The sequence below is a fragment of the Aotus nancymaae genome, unplaced genomic scaffold, assembly GCF_030222135.1.
Source record: "Aotus nancymaae isolate 86718 unplaced genomic scaffold, 86718_ANA_hifiasm-v0.15.2.pri h1tg000046l, whole genome shotgun sequence".
Lineage (NCBI taxonomy): Eukaryota > Metazoa > Chordata > Mammalia > Primates > Aotidae > Aotus > Aotus nancymaae.
Genome location: NW_026988460.1, coordinates 4,955,313 through 4,975,000, shown reverse-complemented (window position 1 = coordinate 4,975,000; position 19,688 = coordinate 4,955,313). Strand labels below are relative to the sequence as shown.

Here is a 19,688-nt window from a genome sequence, read left to right as displayed (position 1 = left end):
GGCATACTCAGCATGTGGCCTGAATCATCCATAAACTGGATATCCAGACCATTAACAATCAAGAACCCAGGCAGAGTTTTCCTTTTAAATAATTGTCTGCATCCCCCCCACCCAAATTTGGTACATAATTTGCATGTGTAGACTCATGTTTCAGGTTTCACGTGTTTAAAGTTGCTTTTCTACCCTTTGCCATTTCTGACATTCACATGAATGCATTTCAATATATGGATGTATCATCAGTTATACAAAGTCAGTTTTCCTGTGTCCGACGATCCTGTTTCAACCCATACAAATCAGACTCTTCTGAAATATCTAGTAGGCCCTGTCTCTGATTGCTACCCATTGAGGTGGTCTTGAAATGACACCTTGGCTACATTTCTTCAACTTTCTTATTTATGTGTAAATGGTTATCTCCAGATGCCCTGCAGAACTTCTCCCTGAAAGACTTTTATTTGGGTGATAACAGTATGTGCCACATTATACATAATGACAGCATTAAAGAGTGGGGACGGAAAGGGCAGGCCACCCCCTGGACTACAATCTCCTGGGAGCTAGACCCGCTGCCTAGTTTATGCTTAAACATCCTGGTAACTTATATTTTCCTTTTTGTTTCTCCATTTCACTTAATGATTTTCTATGTATTGTTGCAGACATCTCAACAGTGAGCATGCGCTGGACGATAGAAGTACAGCCCAATGTAGAGTACAAATGCAGGTTGTACAGCAGTTAGAGCTACAGGTAAAACCACATTTATTTTTAATCTTACCTCAGTATGCCTCAAATTCCAAATTTCTGTAGTGTTCTGTAATGAGTTCCTGTGTACTCATTATTGAATGGAAGGTCCAAAACCTGTCATTGTCCTTTTTTATTTTATTTTATTTTATTTTTTTACCTCTTTGGGCAGGTTCAGCCTCAGTTTACTCTTTGGAACTGCTGCTCAGAGGTTTCCAAATTCTGGGCACCTATGTGTATGCAGCCAACTCTCAGTGACCACTTTTAATGTTTCCATCTCTCTCTCACTTTCCCTCTCTTCTCTCTTCTCCTTTGAATTTTCTGGTTATCTGTTGTCGGTGTAAGTCCTCGACATTGCTCATATGATTAAACTGGAGCTAGGAAGACAAGCTGGGGAGAGAGAGATTGAGAGAATGAATGTGAATGAAGAGAGAAAGAGTGCGCGAGACCAAGACTGGGCAAGGCAGTGCACACAAAACCGTGTTTTCCAAAGTTGCAATGGAAGTTATATGTGGGTTTATTTCTCGTTTTGCATTGTCCTTTTTTCTCTCTGCCATAAGAATAATTGAGAGTTCATCGTGCACATCTTAAACACATACGCATATAATCAGATATATTAATACAGAAGGTATATATATATTTCATATGTATATAATCTAGTATTTAGAAACCCATTAGGCTGTGTTGAATGTGCTTTATGACTAGGGAAAATATACTTTGCAGATTTTCCTGGGGATCACAATTATGAGAGATGGGGACTTTTTTTAAATTTGAGTTCTACTTCCGGGTATAACTTGATAAACTACCATATTTTAACAATAATTCCATTCTCAGTATAATTAATAGAAAATTAGTTTCTAAAAGTAAAAATTGGGTCAGAAATGGAGATTATTAAAATGTACAATTGCAGAAACCTGACCCTGCAAACCCCATTTATGCAGCTGAGTTCCAAAATGCTTTTGAGTGCTTGATGACTCACAGTGGCTTCTTCCTCTGGCTGGTTTAGTGTAGGCAAGAGGTTAGCCGACTAGGGGAAATTAAAACAATGTTGTACATTATATTGTTACCAGCCATCGAAAAGCCTATTTTGTATGCAAGACAGCAATGCTGAGATATATGGAGAGCCCTAGGCTAAGTACAGAAGATAATTACATTTGGAATTTTACTGAGTTAAGTCATTTACAGCTTCAAATAGTTGCAGAGAAAAATCAGCCAAAACACACTTAAACTTTTTGTTGTGACTTTTCAGGATAGAAAGGATTTTTTTTAATTAGTTATCATCTTATATGACAAATTACATTTTTTTAGTAGGATTTTTCTCAAAAGTTATTTTTGTTTAGCCAGTTAATATTTTTCCATTCAAACTTGGAATATAAACTTATTAGAACAGTAAGATATTTATACAGGAAAAGGGCACATCATAAAATCTCAACATTTTAAAATAAGTCTTTGGAAACATCTTTAAATTTAACATGTTTATTGAGAAGAAAAAAAAAGTAGTAGATTTAACCCACCCCGACAGTTCCTTTATGATTAAGACACAGCCCTTGACAAACTGGACTCAAAAGAAAGACTCCATGCCTACTCCCACCTGAATTTGTACACATTGGTGGTGGTATTTATTAAGTAATACAAGCTCCTGCATTTATTTATTTGATAACATTAAATTCTTGATGGGCTAAAATGAATTGTTGACTAGAATTGTCATGGGTTGTCAGGTAGCCGTTCTAGACCACAGATTTGTGTTTTCAGCCATTGTTTAATTAGTCAAGAACTGAGCGTTTATTTCCACAAAAAGAGGTCAGGAGAAGGAAAAGATTTAGACCATCATCAATAAGTCAAGTGTTGATCTCCTGGCAGCTTTCATGTTGTTTTCTTGGTGGGTGTGGCCTAGAAGTAGTACAAACATAAGGATTCTTTGATTATTTATAGATTTCATTTGTTTCTAGATTTCCTTTTATCCTTCAGCCCTAAATCAAACAGAAGGCAGGTTTTTCAACTTGTGATCGACACCAAAGATAACCTGGCCAGAAGTTAGTACAATATGGTCATTACCTGTGATGTTCCTTGTAATGTTTTTGTTGGGGAATTTGCCGTAATGGAGGAAGGGACAGGCTAATTCTGATGTGTTCCATTTCTGCAAAGCTTAAGGGAATTGTCACAGTGATGAGGTAGACCTTGTTGAGAGCAGGGGGTTAGCAACCTACAGACCTCAGGCCAGATCTCACAAGCTAAGGAATGTTTTCGTACTTTAAATGGTTAAGGGAAAAATCTAAAGAACATTATTTCATGACTGGTGAAAATGCTAGGAAGTTCCAATTTCAATGTCCATACATAAAATTATATCAGAACACAGCCATACCCATGCCCACTCATTTACTTGTTACCTGTGGCTGCTTTTGCACTATGATAGGAGAGTTAAGTAATTGAAACTGAATCTACATGGCCTGCAAAGCTGAAAATGTTTATGATCTGGCTCTTACAGAAGTTTGCCAAGCACCCCTGATCAAGAGGATCAGAAAAACTATTTGTATTACAATATTAGCAACTTGTCCCCTTAGGTTCTGGCTGCCTAAAGTTCTGCTCAACCCTTTTTCTCTCTTCCTTCTTAGCCAAGGTGTATAAAACCAGTCTAGTCTCCATGTGGATCAAGTTTCCCTACTAGCATTTTCATATAACAAGGACCTGCCAGTTTTGGAGGTCATGGAAAGCTGGACAAGGGATATTCATTTTTCACTCTTCCATCCATTCATCCATCCACCCACCCATTCATCTATCCACTTACTCATTTAGCAAGCATTACTTAGAACCTGTCAGACCTTAGGAATCTTGCTGGAGCTACTGCAAAGTACAGTGATTAAAACGGCTAAAGCTGCCCTCCAAGCTCTTACACTGTAGAAGGAAGAATAGACTACAAAATAATTTTCTAGTGAGGCTGTCCATTGATGGGGCAGTGCTGGCTGATACTAACAAGTTCTTGAGAACAGTAGAAGCTTACTCAAAAGAGAGTTTCAATGCTAGAAAGGGGCCAAGCCAAAGCAGATTGTATCCATTAGTTATCATTCAATCAGATGCAGTAGATAAGAAAATGTTAGCAGTTTTTTAGTATTTAAAGAACCTTGCCCTGAGACAGAGTTAAGAGAAGCCTTAACTCAAGGATTTGATTGAGAGTCTTTTGAGTTGCAGACCCCAGCACATAAGGGGGCATTTGGGACACAGTACAGTTACACTCGAAGGAATCTATTCTCTCTCTATAGGCTTCCCCTTTCTCTGCAGTTCAGCATTGCTAGGTTTGTGCCATTCCATTTGCCACTTAACGCACCAGTGTCTAGAAACATGCTTTCTAACTTAACTTGACTACCAGCCATTATGCCTATAGAATCTGAGTTATTGGGGCAATCAGGTGCCTCCAGCAGCAGGAATACTTTAAAGAAATGTTCTTGTCCTCAAACAGCCTATTTTTGTTTCTTGTTGGCATCGTCCCTCCCTTGTTCTCTCAGCCACAGACTGGTATGTCACCTCCTTTAGAGGAGATGCGCTGCACATGACTGACCCAAGGGCTACTTTGCTTTTCTTAAAGCATTTATCAGTCCAGGAAAAACTTGAACCTCCAAGTATCTCTCAAAGTACGTTATAAAATTATCATTGATTAACTTGAATTTGAAAAACATTTGCACTACTTAGCACTACAAGAAAGAGTAGTTGCATTTTTATCAATTTCCAGAGGGCGATGCTTACTGTGTTAGAGTGGAGGAGGCAGAATCTCCCCTGCTACCCAGACTCTCAAGACCTCCCTTTGCAGCACAGTACTTAAGTGTTCACAACTGGTAGAGGGTAGACCACACATGTGCCCCCATCGTACAAACAAACCCAGTAAGCTCAGATTGGATCTTACCATATACATCAATGGAGGCTCATGATATCTAACCTAGAGGATCATCAAAAAAGGATTCCACAGGAGAACTCAGAGGGCACAGTAGCAGTAGAAGCAAGCAAAGCTGGTGAAGGTCACTTAAGAGCTGTCCTGTGTACCTAGACAGCCCCCTTGAATCGAAACCCCTGAAACCTTTTCTCTTACCCAAAATGGAAAGTCCTTGTGTCTCTGATCTACCAGTCAAACCTCCCTAAAGAAAAACGATACAATTTTTCAAAAATAACTACTGTTAGCCATAGGGAATAGTGTCTAGAGATGTTCCCCTTCATAGAGCTATCTATCCAATACTACGTTTGAATTAAACTCAAAAGCCTTTAAGGCTGAACTGGTGAGATTTCAGGCGGCCGGGCAGAAATAAAGACAATGGGTCATGAAGATTGACTTAGACTATCTAATCAGCACTGTGCATGAGAGCTGTCCTGTTCCTGTGTATTTAAAATATGATTTGATTTACAAAACCAAAGTTTTAATAGAAAGTTCAATTACAAACGGTAAGGTACATCTATATTTGTTAGATTTTTGTTGAAAGATATAAAACATATGGTGAATGTTTTCTCAGCAGTAGAATGCTTATGTAGAGCATGTTAAACAGAGAAGGCTGGGATAATTTCATCCTCTTGTTGCAACCTTCTACTGGTCTCATTGAGAGAAGAATCAAGAAGACATCTAAGTGGACCTTCTGAGCCTTTTCAGACGTTTCTTACTGCATTTCATTATTGCAAAGACAGTTAACATTTTTAAACATTTTACCAATGGACCCTAGCTGTTACCTGGGGCCTAAAAGTGTAAACCCTGAAAAGTGTGTGAGGTCCTTATACTGTACATGTAGACACCTAAGAGTGAGACAGACACCACAAAAATCATTTGGAGCAATGACATACATGACTTTTTGAAGTCAGGGAATGTAATAAGATTTCATCTGTTCTTTTTTGACATTCTTCTGGAAGGATGTACAGATGAGGAGATGAGTTAGAATTGGAGGGGAGAAAAGTTCCCATAATCAGTATACATAATCTTATATAGGTTATGAAATGTGCAGTCTTCCCTCCACCCCCACCACAATAGAGAGACAGAGACACAGGAGCTAGAAAGATGCTGAGGATAAGAACTGCCCACTGAGAAATGCCATGGCCAAGATTGTAAGGAAACATTTGAAGCTTCCATGATATTGGGCACCCGCTATCTACTGGATGTGGGCCTAGGGATTTAAATTCATATGAATCCAGATTACTTGGGTCCTCATAGGTGGGACATTCATATGAACTATTCCAGTCTCTAAGCTAAAGATGAGATGTCACAAAGAGTTGCAGTGGCTGGACTGTAATACCGTTTGGGGAAAAGGAGAAACCATTTGATTTCATAGACAGCAAGAAAAACATCTGACAGAATTGACTTCACTTAGGAAGCTGAGACAGTGATACAGATACATATTTCTGACTACATATATTGGTTTTGATTTGTTCTGTGACCATGTGACATTGCTAAATTGCTATATTTTTTCTCTGATGAAGATACACTGATGTTTTCATCATGTGTCATGGGGGCAGGTTCAGGACACGCTTCCTACAACTCCTCATCCTATAGGTCCTTTAAAAGGACTATTGAAAGTAGGCAAGGGAAAAAGGCATCAAGCAAACTGAGGTTGATCTGCCTGGCAGGAGATGGGGTGGAGGTGTGTGAGCCTTTTATTCTTTAATGATTTTATCCTGTTCAGTCACTACTTCTTAAGCACCTATTACGTAGAGCACCAGATACAGATAAGTAAGGTGGCGTGGCCTCTTCCTGTAATACACAACCTAGTAGGCTAAGACCAGGATGCCGTTAACTTCCCTTCCAGGTAGAGTTTCTAAAAGCAAGGGGAGGCGTTGGGGGAGGTGACAGTGGAAAGGGTCGTTGGCAAGGACATTCCAGGCCAAGGGAGCCACGGAAGACGTTGCCTAGATGGTAGGATGAGGAAGAAAGGTTAGTGGGAAGAATATATTGCTCTTAAAATTCATCTGTCTGTTTAACACGAAATAGGGTGACCAGCTGTCCCAGTTTACTTTCTTGGACTGAAAGGATTCCTGGGAGTTGGGATTTCCAGTTTCAAAACTGGAAAAGTCCTGGGCAGGCTGGGAGGAGTTGGTCATCCTACTCCACTAGCTAGGGCATATTGAATGCCCCATCTTTCTGCTTGTAATTATTTCATCTGGCTTGAAAACCATTTGACTGGCCAGCTGTTGAGCTCCTGCTGTGTGCCAGGAAACTGTCCTAGGTGCCTTATGTCGTCAATTTCTTGGAATCCTCACAGTCCTTCTGTGAGTAGACACCACCCTATTTCCTTGATTCTAAGAGTCATGTTGGTTTTTTGTTGTTGGTTTTTTTTTTTGTTGTTGTTGTTGTTTTTGAGACGAAGTCTCGCTCTGTCACCCAGGCTGGAGTGCAGTGACGTGATCTCGGCTCAGTGCACCCTCCGCCTCCCAGGTTCAAGCAATTCTCCGGCCTCGGCCTCCCAAGTAACTGGGACTACAGGCATGCACCCCCATGCCCTGCTAATCTTTGTATTTTTAGTAGAAACAGGCTTCACCATGTTGGCCAGGATGATCTCAAATTCCTGAGCTCAAGTGATCTGCCTGCCTCGGCCTCTTAAAGTGCTGGGATTACAGGGGTGAGCCACTGTGCCCAGCCCATAGTCTCTTTTTAAAAGAAAAATGTAATATTGGAAGTCATTGTATGTCTTACATTTAATGCATGTGTTTAATGTAGTGTCTCTTCCCGTTCTTTGAGAAGATATTTGTGGTGGTTTAAAAATCACTGGTCTCTTACAGTCAAAGAAATAATTTTCAGGGCCCCCTTCCAAATGAGGAAACTGAGGTTTAGGAGGTCTGATTAACATGTTGAAAGCCAGTGGTGAAAAAGGGCAGAGCCCAGGAGGCGAGCCCAGCCTTTGTAGCCTGTACTCCTTTGATCGTGGGATCCTGCCGTACGCTTCCACCCAGATGATCACTGTGGCTCTATGCAGGAGCTAGTTTTAAAACCTGGCTTTGGGGGCCATGCCCATCTGCCTTGTGAAGCTCTGTCCTGGGCAATCCATGGCCGCACAACAAGGCTGGAGTCCGGTGACTCCGGGATCACTCCCACATCTCCCAAATCATCTACACCAGGAATTGGAAGCTCTAAGAAAATGTCAGCAGGGAGAAAAGTGCACAAGTTTCAGTAGCAGAGGGAGACATTAATCCTAACACAAATCAATTACCGTACAAACTTTACATGTGATTACTGTACCATTAGTGGTGCTATTTGTAATCTCACACTAGCTTCCTAGACTTTAGCAAATTTATTATCTGTAATGTATCCCCCTTTGGCCCTGTCTAACCCTATTCGAGGCAATACTCAGGACACCCTTTTCCTATAGCAGCGGCCTCCCAGAGCCTCCTGATGCTCCCTCCACAAGCGCAGAGCATGTCGGGGAAAGAGAGGGCCTAACAGCATTGTAGTTCCATATTGCCACTGCTTTGTGACTGGAGCCAAGAAAAAGAAGAGAGAGCCTCTGGGTTTCTCACTTCCATGTCCTTCTGTGAAAACCATGACACTTATTTTTCATAATTTAAAATCCTGCCTTACTCTGGGAGCATTAGAATTCCTAGACTATGACTGAGTATTAGTGTGCGTCTGCTTTAAATGTCAAGAGAGTCTTTAATAATAACATGTAAGGAATGTTAAAATGGTGACAGAGTACAATAAAAGTAGGGAAATTCTTCGATTGGGGTGAAATGAGCCATATATTGCCCACCACCTGAATGCTGTAGTTGGTGTGAAAGAAATCATTTAAAAGTTTTTCACTGGTACTAAGTTCTGAAGCCATAGTTTGACAAGGCAGATCAGAAATAACTGGTAAATGCTCAGTTTGGTAGAGTAATTTGAGTTCTGCTCATTCTGGTCACTGCTTTTTCTCCCCCTTGTTTTCTTCTTTTGATCATATGTACTTTAGAGACCTGTGATATTGGATATACCCTACCTAAGTAACTAAATATGCTCTGCCTAAATCAGGTTTATCTGGATCATCATTGCATAATAAACTACTGAGGAAACCTGTAAGTTTTAAGGCCTTCTCAATCCATGGCAGAGTATTGTCTCCCACTTAACTTGATTTAACTTGGACACTTCGGGTCCTTATTTAAAAATACCTACTTCCAGGTCTCACCATTGGAGTGTTGGCTCCAGCATGTTTAGGTGAGACCCTAGTCGGTTAAATTGGAGATCATCATTGTGTGGGATAACCTGAACTCATCCATTCATTTAGGTGCCTGTTAAAACTCCATGTCCCCCCTTCCATGGAGGTTCTTTGAAAAGACATTACTTTTCATAATTTAAAATCCCGCCCAACTCTGGGAGCAGTAGTTCAGCATGACAGCTGAGAGAGAGACTAAGATTTGTAATTTCAGTTATTGTTCCAGGTGATTCTTAGAATCACACTAGTGTGGGAAACTGAGACAAACCATCATATAACTGGGAACCTAGTCTTACTTCTCCCCCTTCCCAGTTCCCTAACCTCAGATAAGTTTACCTTGCAAACCTCAGTTTCCCCAATTATAAAACAGAGTAGGACTAAGGGACTTGAAATAGCCACAGTACCCTCTTTAAATCAAAGGAGTGTCTTCACCCTTTCTTCTCATCTGTCTTCAAGAATTCTAGCATTTTTACACATACTAAGCCTTTCATTTATTTCAGCAGAGTTTTGTTTCTCATGAGTGAGAACCGCCAAATTGGCCTTAAAATGATTAGTCCTTCAGACAACATAGAAAATGGTGATGTTAAATGAACCCCAAACCATGTTCCCTTTTCTTTGTTAAAAGAATGAGTTTAATCTCAGTTTGTATCTTTGAGGATGTTGAATGGAGCTCCTAGCCTTTGGCAGTTATCAGTGGCTCGGGTGCAATACACAAATTCTGATCTTCCGCAGCCCAGACTATCTCAAACCTAATTTGAGGCCATGGCTAATCGAAGAGGAGATGACCTATTTCAGCCAAAGGGTAGAAAAATATTTGCCCAAGATGTGGGGAAGATACAGTGAGAACCTGAAACAAATTGATAAGAAGTGGGCTTCATCTTTCCTTCGCTTTCGATTCCATTCTTTAAATGATCAAAATTATTTCTCTTCCCAGTTAGCCCAACTGCAAACTGCATTGAACCCCTGTTAGGCAGATCCAGATTTCAAACATACAGCCAGCCAGTAGAAGTCTAGATACACTGGACCGATTTCACTTTTCTTAAAAAAAAGAAAATTGTTGAGCATTCATGAAGCACTAGTCATTTTGCTAAGCTTGTTATGTGCAAGAACGCGTCTGATTTTCAGAACACCCCTTCAGAGTTCAGAGATGATCATTCCATATTTAGAAGGAGAAACTAAGTACTTAAAAAGGTTACATAATGTGCTGAGAGTCACTGAGCTATGATTTGAACACAGCACAGTGTGATTGTTGTGTCCACACCCTAACCATTTACACTCTGCCACCGTTGCACAGAACAAACTCATAGATTAAAATGACCCCTGCACAAGCAACTTCTCTTATGTTTAGGCCATTGTCATTCCTTTTATGCTAGATACTCATTCCATACCCACTGGGAAAGTTTTTTAGAGAGTAAATCTCTTTTGATATTTCAACAAAAATTTTAATTTGTCAACCAAATTTTAGCGGGCCTTTGGCTTGAATGCCTCAACCTCCTTTTCTTTGCTTTTCATGGAATTTATAGTTTAAGAGGAAATGCTGGAATATACTTGCTAATACTAAATGTTTGTATCCTCATCTTTTAATAATGAAAGGATGCCGTGAAAATTGATGGGGATGGTGAGCTCATGGGATGATGGCATAAGAAGTAATAAAGAATGTGAAAGCTTTTGGAAGGCTCAGTTAGTATTATAAATGCAAGATGGCCACTGTAGACAGGGTGTGGTTTCAATAGGTGTGAATGTTTAGCCTTTTTGCTTAAAAAAAAAAAGAAAAACTGAATTAGGCGGGTTTCTTTCTGTAATTGTTAAAACAGTTTGTGTTAGAGCTATAATTGATTTAAAGTCTAAAACTCTTTCAAGAATATGATACTATATGTTAGTTTGCATTAACCAAACAAAACCAGAAAGTTAGAACTAGGGTGGTAGAATTGAGGTTCCTGGGTAACTCTCAGAATGGATGATGAATTCTAAACAATGTGCTCATGGAAAAATATGAAAATTTTTCCAATGGCAGTTGCTTTCAGGGTTTATGGAAGTGGCTGTGTATGCAAATTTTAGGTATGTGTTTGCAATGTAGTGTTACTACCTTTGCTGACCAGTAAAAGATCAGCTTGGTAGACCTCTGGCTAGAAATATGGAAAATATGATTCCTTTTAATGTTGGGGATTTGGACCTTGCACCACACTTAGTCTTTATAACTGCTACATCAACAATGTTTACCCCCAAAGTAAGTCACAATTAATATTCAGCAGACTTCAGTAAATATCACCTCTCACCCTTTAATTTGTATTGTTCAGCATGGCAGATTACTTCTTGTTTTTAAGAAAAATACAATTGATTTCTTAACTCCTTCTGCCCCATGATAACTTTAAAACAAAACATTTCTTAAAAAGTCTGAGTATTTGACATCAAAAAACTTAGGATACTTACATTAAAAAAAATAAAAAAGTAATGGCAGAAAAATACCATTCCCAACATTTTAATTGTTCTAAGCCACTTTGGAAAACTAAATTCCTTTAGCATTATGTGTTCAGAGAATCTTTTAGTTTGGCTGTTCAATAGCTTACTAAAGAACAGAGGAGGAATAACATCAAGTGGCTCCTAATATGGTATCATTTTCATTTCCTGTTTGTTGAAAGATAAATGCTAACACTGTAAGGCTTTTTTTCTTTCTTTCTTAATTTATTCCTCCCTGAACCACAAGGGAATAAAAAGAAAAAAAAAATCAAATGTGATATGGCTTGAGACTGAGTCATCCAGTAGGGATCAGCTGGAAGCTTTTTCCCTTCTCCCTTTTGTACTCTTTCCTTTTCTCTCCCTTTCTACAACCCCCAGCCCCCTTCCCCCTTCTTCCTTAGAAAATAACTGTATTTAAATATATAAGGTGTGTATTTTTTAATTTGGGAATAATTTTAGACTTGAAAAAAATGGCTGATTTTTAAAGGATTTAAGGTTAATTATGTGGCAGAACTAATGAGTCCCTCCTTAACTCTAAGGCATTACTTTGGACAAATGATCTACAAAAGTATTGAAATTAAACTGTATTCTCTCCCTCTCCCCTTCTTTCTCTCATATTAATCTCTTCTCCATTTTCCCTAAATGCCACAGCTGTTATTTAAACCATCCCTTTATCTTTAGGGGATTTATTTCCCACTTCTTTTACAGAAGTAATCATTATGTGTCCCCTATGCCCAACTGTCTTGAACTATCAAAAATACCGAGTTAAAGCAATCCAAGCGAAGCATAAAGGATGTAGCTTCCAATAAATAGTATTTGAGTGCCTACCATGTATATCCAGTTAGAAACTTGTGTGACTTCAGAAGATCGTTTTTTATAGAATAAGGAGACTTAAATTATTAAGATGAGACTAGCACATAGCAGGTACTCAAATCTTTTTTTTTTTTTTTTGAGACTTAGTTTTCTCTCGTTACCCAAGCTGGAGTGCAATGGCACGATCTTGGCTCACCGCAACCTCCGCCTCCTGGGTTCAGGCAATTCTCCTGCCTCAGCCTCCTGAGTAGCTGGGATTACAGGCACGCGCCACCATGCCCAGCTAATTTTTTGTATTTTTAGTAGAGACGGGGTTTCACCATGTTGACCGGGATGGTCTCGATCTCTTGACCTCGTGATCCACCCGCCTCGGCCTCCCAAAGTGCTGGGATTACAGGCGTGAGCCACTGCACCTGGCCTCAAATCTTAAGTAAATGATGAACCACCTTATTCTCCGCTCGTTTGAAAATGGGCACCTGTCATCCCTTTGCTCCTGGCCTGCTAATATCACTTGCCAGCACTGTCTTAATGTATACCTACCTGTTCAGAAAGATGAAGCTAATTTTGCATAAATGTATCCATCTGTCTAGGAGTTTTTCCATAACCACAACAGATGAATTTATGGGTTTTAGCTACCTAGCTCATTTTCCTTTGGATTTTCTCATGAATAAGGTTGGTTAATAGGTATGATTCACATTTGTCTTTTAGCTGTCTGTGTTCCATGGGACTGCGTGGTGCCAGCAGGTCTAGAACTTCCCATTGAATGTCTAATGTATCTTGTGTTGAGAAATCTCATACCAGCACCTCCACTTACTTAGAGTTTGGCAGTGGTCATGTAGATTTCGAAAACAATTAAGCAATGAAAATGATTTTATCATGTGCTGTGGTGCCATAGTGTAATTTGTAATATATATCATTTATGGTATTAAAAGAGTCATGCTTCTTTATTCAGAGAAATAACAAAGCATTTTCTTCCTGCTAGCTTGCAAAAGACAAAGAGCGCCTGCAAGCCATGATGACCCACCTGCATGTGAAGTCTACAGAACCCAAAGCCGCCCCTCAGCCCGTAAGTAATGGTCCCCACCAAGGGGAAAAAACAAAACTTACAGTATTCCTTTTCTGCTTCCCCACCTCAAACGTAGGAAGGAGGACCAGCCTGCTTTGGTAGAAGGCTGCTTTGGTTTTGAAGGCCTTAGATTCATGCGACTGTTTCTGGTTACCCTTTATGACAAAGGTAGTATGCTAGGCACTTGGGAATACAGTATGATTCAGACATGGTCCTTGCCCTTAAGACTCAAGCATTCAGCTCTTCTTTAAGGGCAGAATGACTGGTGCTAAAACAAGGTACTGAAATACATTATGAGAGCTCCCTGGAAAAAGGAAGTCTTTCTGAATGGTAGGAACGCAGAGAAGACAGCCAAACCATGACAGCAAAGGAAAGAGGCATTTCAGCTTGGGTAAGCTGAGAGACAGTGATGTGTGAGAAGAAGAGCAGGGACTAGTCCAGTCTAACTGGAACAGAGGAAAGACATAAGAAACTTACTGTTGGAATAGTCAGAGGCTAAATTATGGAGAGGCTCTAATGGTTACTAAGGAGTTTGAAATGAAAATTATTCCTTCACAGTCAGGAGCCCAAACATAGTATACTGAAATTACATTTAATTTATAAGAATCTCCTCTTTCTTGCCTTGTTCCCTTTTACTGGATGCTGAAGGGTGTCATCCCAGCACAGGCAGTTAATATCAAAGCAGAAGGATGGTGTCTGAACTTAAAATTTTGTCTTGGACCACCTTCCTTTTTAATAAATGGATCTCTTTAACGGTTGTATTTCTCTTACATTTCTAAAATTCTTCTAGTAGCTTTAACTGATTATTCAAAATGGAGGCAATGCTTTGCTCCTTGATTTTAAGATTTGTAAAATTTAAAGGTACACTGCCTTTATTTGATTTTGCTTGGAGTCACTGTGTGAAGATTAATTGAGCGTTGACAATCTATAGTTAGTACCAGCAATTTTAATCAATATGCAATGATGCAGCATAATGGCAAGTATTGGTTTATCTGTTTTGACTGATTTTTTTCTATAAATAAAGCAAACATACACCCATATATGTATGATTTATGGTGATAGAAATAAAACGGAGTCAGACTATTAACCCAGCAAATATGGTAGCCTGCCAAGATGCAGTTGGCAGGCAAAATTAATGTCTGAAACAGAGCACATTACTGAGATATAGGACATAAAATCATTAAACACTTTGCGCATCCATTTTTACTAGGAAAGAGTCCTTAGTTTCCATGCATTTTACAGTATATGGCTGTAGGACTGGTTGTGCAGGCTACCAAAAAGAAAGGAAAAAAGGAACCAGGTCATTCAGCGTTGTGGCATCAGTAGTCAACTGTGCTGTTTCTAACAACCCCTCCTGCTAAAGGAGGATATTGGGAAGATCATGAACCCAGCTAAGCAAATTGGTGAGCCTCTGAGATGACTTGGCTGAAGTCATCTCGAAGAAGCATAGTTGATTGCACGAGACATTCACTGCCCTGGAACTTTCTGAAAGTCTTTAGATAGCTTTAGTGAAACAGTTTTACCAGATTGAACGGTTTGAGAGTTTTCACCCAGCAACAAGGAAGAGAATGAGATTATCTCTGTCTTCTTCCATGGATCAAAAACAGTGATAGGATAATGGTTGGACCCAGCTCTGTAGGCATAGACCTTGGGCTCCTTGGGAGGAGGAAGGATACAATTAAAGAGAAGGAACTGCAAAACCCCGTAGGGCACTCGGCGAGTGACTGGGCTGAGTGTTGGCAGAGAGCACCATGTATGTAAGCCCCTGTGGGCCACAAAAGGACCACTGGGATTCTCCACATGGACCAGAGTAAGCAGGCGGTAAACAGGGAGAAGCCAGCCATGGGGGAAATGAACAGGGATGGAAGGTTTGTCTTGATTAGTATTAAAAAAAATGTTTTACATTCTAGAAAATTATAACTTTGAAGGGGACCTCCTACTAAATTTATTTTTAACTGCTCTATTGAAAATTCTCTACCACTAGTCAACATTATCTCTTAGTAGCTCAGCACAGTATTTCTTTATTAAAAGAAATAGGCACGAATATTTTTGACTGAAAAATTAATAGCTTTTGAATTCATACACAGCAGGTTTTCTTTTGCAAAGAAGTCCAATATCGCTGCACAGCACTTCTATAACCATTTATTTAGAGTCCAAGTCAAACCTTTGACAGCTAGAGCAGCGCTACAAGCCAATATAAAGAACTCCAAGATGTAAACCAACAATAGGCCGTCTGTGTGAGGTTTGCCATTGTCAAATACATAGATTGTTTGGATTAGTTTATGTAAATGTACTGTTGTATTACCCTTTGAGAAAAAAAAGATCACATTTGTGTATGAAAAGTGGTTCCCTTCACAGGCAGCATTATAAATTCCTTATCCTTTAACTTACATGTAAGAAGTAAAAATTGGTGCCTGACAAGCAGATATTGTGTGACACTCTGTTGTCAGAGTGAACCTGCCTTCTTTTCATTTATTGGAAAATAGAAAATTTTATTACAGATACCATCTTATAAATCAGGAATTATTAAAATATGTATAGGTGAGGCATTGGGAAATTAATTATAAAAAGTAGATGTATAATGTTTTGCATAAATTCTCACTTCTTTGCCAAAAAGAGAAAAGAAAAAAAAAAGAAGGGCACACACATACAGCAAACCCTTGATGCTTTCAACTTTAAGGGCCCAGAGCTATCCGGTGACTGATTCTCACATGCACATTCCCTGCAGTCTGTAATTAATTTATTCCGCCCTAAATAATAGAATGCATGGCGTTTGTTTGAATGAGTATCCTTCTAGAATCTTTGATTTGAAACAAGTAGTCACCAGGATTCAAATCCAACCATAGATAGGGACTTTCATGTTACAACCTTGCCAGTAAGTTCATGAAGCTCTTTCTTTTTTCCGTTTCTGTGTAAAAGAAACCTCATGTTTATTTTAAAATTCTTAGTCACTAAGTGATAGAATGCTTTGCTGTAAATGTTGCTTTTCACTGAATGCCATTTGGGTGTTAAGTGTCATTTGCTGTATCCAATCATTCAACCAGTCCTCAGTTCATTGCATCAAAGAAACTGCTAAAACATTCTTAGATTGTTTTTACATCCGCTCATAGACGCATTTTCTGGATCCTATTGTGGGATTCATCAGATTTGGATAGTTACAGGATACACTCATCTCGGGAAGGTGCCCAAGTTTTTAGATGTGGATCTGAGGCAGAAAGCTTATGGGTGAACTGGGACAGGAACTCACAGGCTTCCCATCCCTCAGACTCCTTCGACAGCCTTTGTTCCTGCTTGCTGTCACATCTCTTTAAACCTAAGTAAAACCTTCCTTTCAGAACAGAACCAAAGACTCAAAGTGCAGGTTGGTTATGGAAAGGCAATTCCTGCATTTACAATCAGACTATTCCAACAACCGATATTTCTTGAGCATGTGACATACAGAGCAAAAAGTAGTCCGTCACATGAGTGAGGCCCATCCTTGCCATGGAGGTGTTCGGAGTCTGGTAAAAGAAACTGGGAGATAACTACATACACACTCACACATTATCACTTTTCGTGAATTGTGCTACCTGTAAGTAAAACAGCTGACCCAGAATGGTAAAGTCAGGGGAGACTTCTGGGAGAAATGACATTTAGGCTGAAACCTAAAAGATGAGTAGGAAGAAATGCTAAGAGGTCAGCTTCATGGAACTTAGGTTAAGAGTGGGTGCACGAATCGGTCTCTGAGTGGCAAGGATTAGTGTGGAGGAAGGAAAGGAATCGCCAACATCAGTTAAGACAAGCTTTTCAAACTTAGTTTTATTAACTCTGGAACCTGCATGGAAGTATATAGTATGTGTAAGTTTCAAGAGCAGCCCTAAGTTCTAGCTATCAGGTATATAGAGCAGAAAAGCAGTTCTTGTATTTACAATGGCCACATTTCTTGTTATTTTAAGTTTTAAAAGATTCTATTCTTTCCCATGGAAAGAGAAGCAAAAAACAAGACGATAGTAAACTGCCCTAATGAAAATAATTGATATTCTTTTGTTCCAAACTCAGTAAACATTCTCAAAGTAAACACCCAAGTGTATTTCTTCGAGGTTAATTTCTCCATGCTTACTCTATGGAGAATTTGCCAAGATATTTCATTTGGGGGAGGGAGTGAAAAACTAAGAGGACAAAACAAAAACAACAAAAACATGTCTGTGGTATGATGACTCTATTAAATTGCTACGGAGTTCTTAAGAAGACTTCACTATCCGTCATTATGTCAGGAAAACACTGTAAATTGTATTTTATAATACTGAGTACATGAGAGGTACGCTTTGCTTCAGGGTATTCCTACACATCAGAGAACAACTCCTGCTCCTGGAGAAACCACATTCTTTTAGATTTGGTGGGCACGTAATTATAGTGTAGGTGGTATATCCTTCTTGCCGAAAATCTTATAAAACACTTACAGGAACTTGGATATTTGGAATGAAACACAGTATTAGATTTTCATTTTTACACATTTTCTTTTCCTCTAACCATAGCAATTAGGACTGTTTTGAAAGCGTTTTTAGCTCCTATAAAAACAAAGTGCCCCCTGAAAAAAAGGGTCTTTTAACTCTTCAAGGATCATTTGGGCTGCCTGGGTCCTTGCTTTAGAGTTGGAGAAATAATATTAAGCAGTCATAAAAAGGGATTCTCAGGCACAACACACAAAAGCTGATTTATATTTTTCATTAAGTGCCCCTACCCCCCAAACTAGTGTTTTTTTTTTTTCTTCCTTTTAGTATCCCTGCCAGTACCACTACCTTCTAAGTCACAGCCCTCCACGAGCACCGTCTCTTAAACTTGGCCAGGCTGAGATGGTAGAGGAGAGCAAAGACTTGTAACAAAGGCCTCCAGCTGCCACCCACTGTCCTGCCCTCTGTGCGGCCTTGTACCATCCCTCCAGTCTCAGAAAGGCCGTGTCTGAACTCAGTGATTCATGCCTAGAAACGCCACCGCCATGCAGTTAAAGCAGGACTTCAGCTGGCTCAGGCCAGTAAAACCAAGAACAGAAAAACAAGTTCTGTGAGCCTGAAAGTCCCTACTATGCAGTTGTGTCCCTTGGTGTTTGGGTTTCAGGTCTGTCTTTTGTTCTCAGAATCTGTTTTCATGTGAGGCAAGAGCACAAACAAAAATAAAAATGAGTTCTTATGGGAATACTTACAAGTCTGTTTCTGTCAGGGGTTTACATCAGCGGTTTATTTATTTTTTTAATGTGAGTGACTCATCATCTTTAAACAGGAGGGGAGATCTGACTGTTAAAAACTAATTTTTTTTTTTAAAGGACTAAGCAGAATAGTGGGTAGCTGATGAAGTTTGAATAGTTTTGATGGCTAAAAGAAAAACTGATGCTTGAGAGTACAAATAAATTTAAAATATAAAACCCTACAGCAATTTTAAGTGACATAAGAATTTAACTTTTGGCCAGAGTTTCAAAGAGATTATCTTTGCTGAAATCATCACATGATGGAAACTTGCCATGTAGAAAATATCAGAGTTCTGACTTTTCTAAACATAGCAACTTCTTTTTAAATAGAAAATGAACACAATAAGAAAAATAGGCTTTCCATCAGGAAGAGAAACCCTCCCAGCATTCCCTTCCTGCTCCATGCCCTAGAAAAAATTATCTTATAAAACCTTAACTACAATCAGAAACACAAAGCATAGATACTTTCATTTCTAATTGATGATTATATTAAGATTTAATGGTTTACAATTAAGATGAATATTTCAAGATTACAGCAAAAACCCACACCGTTCCCCATTTGCTCTTCTGTTCTAAGTCTGTAATTAATTTTTTTTTTGGGGAGGGCACTGTTTTTCAAAGAGGCCTTAATTAAAAGAGCAGGTTTGGTTTGAACAAGAGCCTGTTTTGAATCTTTCTTCTCCATTCTTTCTCTCTACCTCCCTTTCTAAAGTGGTTTCTCTCCAGGACAAGCATGTGATCATCAAACAGAAGTTTAAAAGTTAAGAAACTTCTCTATCAGTTGACAAGGTTGACATTTCATTAACTTGTTGGTTCAGCCTTCAAACGATTTTGTGTGGCAAAGCACCCTCTGTTTGGAGTGTACAGCTTTTTCTTCTTCCTTCCGTCATAGGCTACAGTCATGTTTAATTTGGAATCTGGGCTCCTTTGGCAAATTAGCAATTAGAACAATTTTGTGGGAATATGTATATGTGTCATTAGTTTTCCTGCAAATTAATAGCAAGGGCAGAGGTCAGGCAGAAATTTTCCACTTGACTGCAGCTCCTCTATTGAGACTTGGCACTTGGTTTTGGAATGGCCACAGCTGCTCTCAGCCACCCTCTTCCTCTAGGAACTGTCTTTTAATTAGTTTACCTCATAGCCATCATTACAAATATTACTGCCTCCCCTCCTCGAAATAAAATTACTGTTTCTACAAAATATTCCAGTGACATCTTGCACCACTGCACACTGATGGTGGGGTCACTCAAATGCA

At 39.3% G+C, this 19,688-nt stretch overlaps 1 protein-coding gene across 12 annotated transcripts in view; it reads left to right on the top strand.

Annotated features, from left to right (window-relative positions):
* The window catches only part of FOXP1 (forkhead box P1), a 635,379-nt gene that overhangs the window by 589,805 nt on the left and 25,886 nt on the right, over positions 1-19,688 (top strand). For all 12 annotated transcript variants that reach the window (XM_064361902.1, XM_064361903.1, XM_064361896.1 and 9 more), the window contains 2 exons: positions 651-738; positions 13,129-13,212. In XM_064361902.1, the coding sequence (XP_064217972.1) occupies positions 651-738; positions 13,129-13,212 (172 nt within the window). The remainder of the gene's footprint in view (positions 1-650; positions 739-13,128; positions 13,213-19,688) is intronic.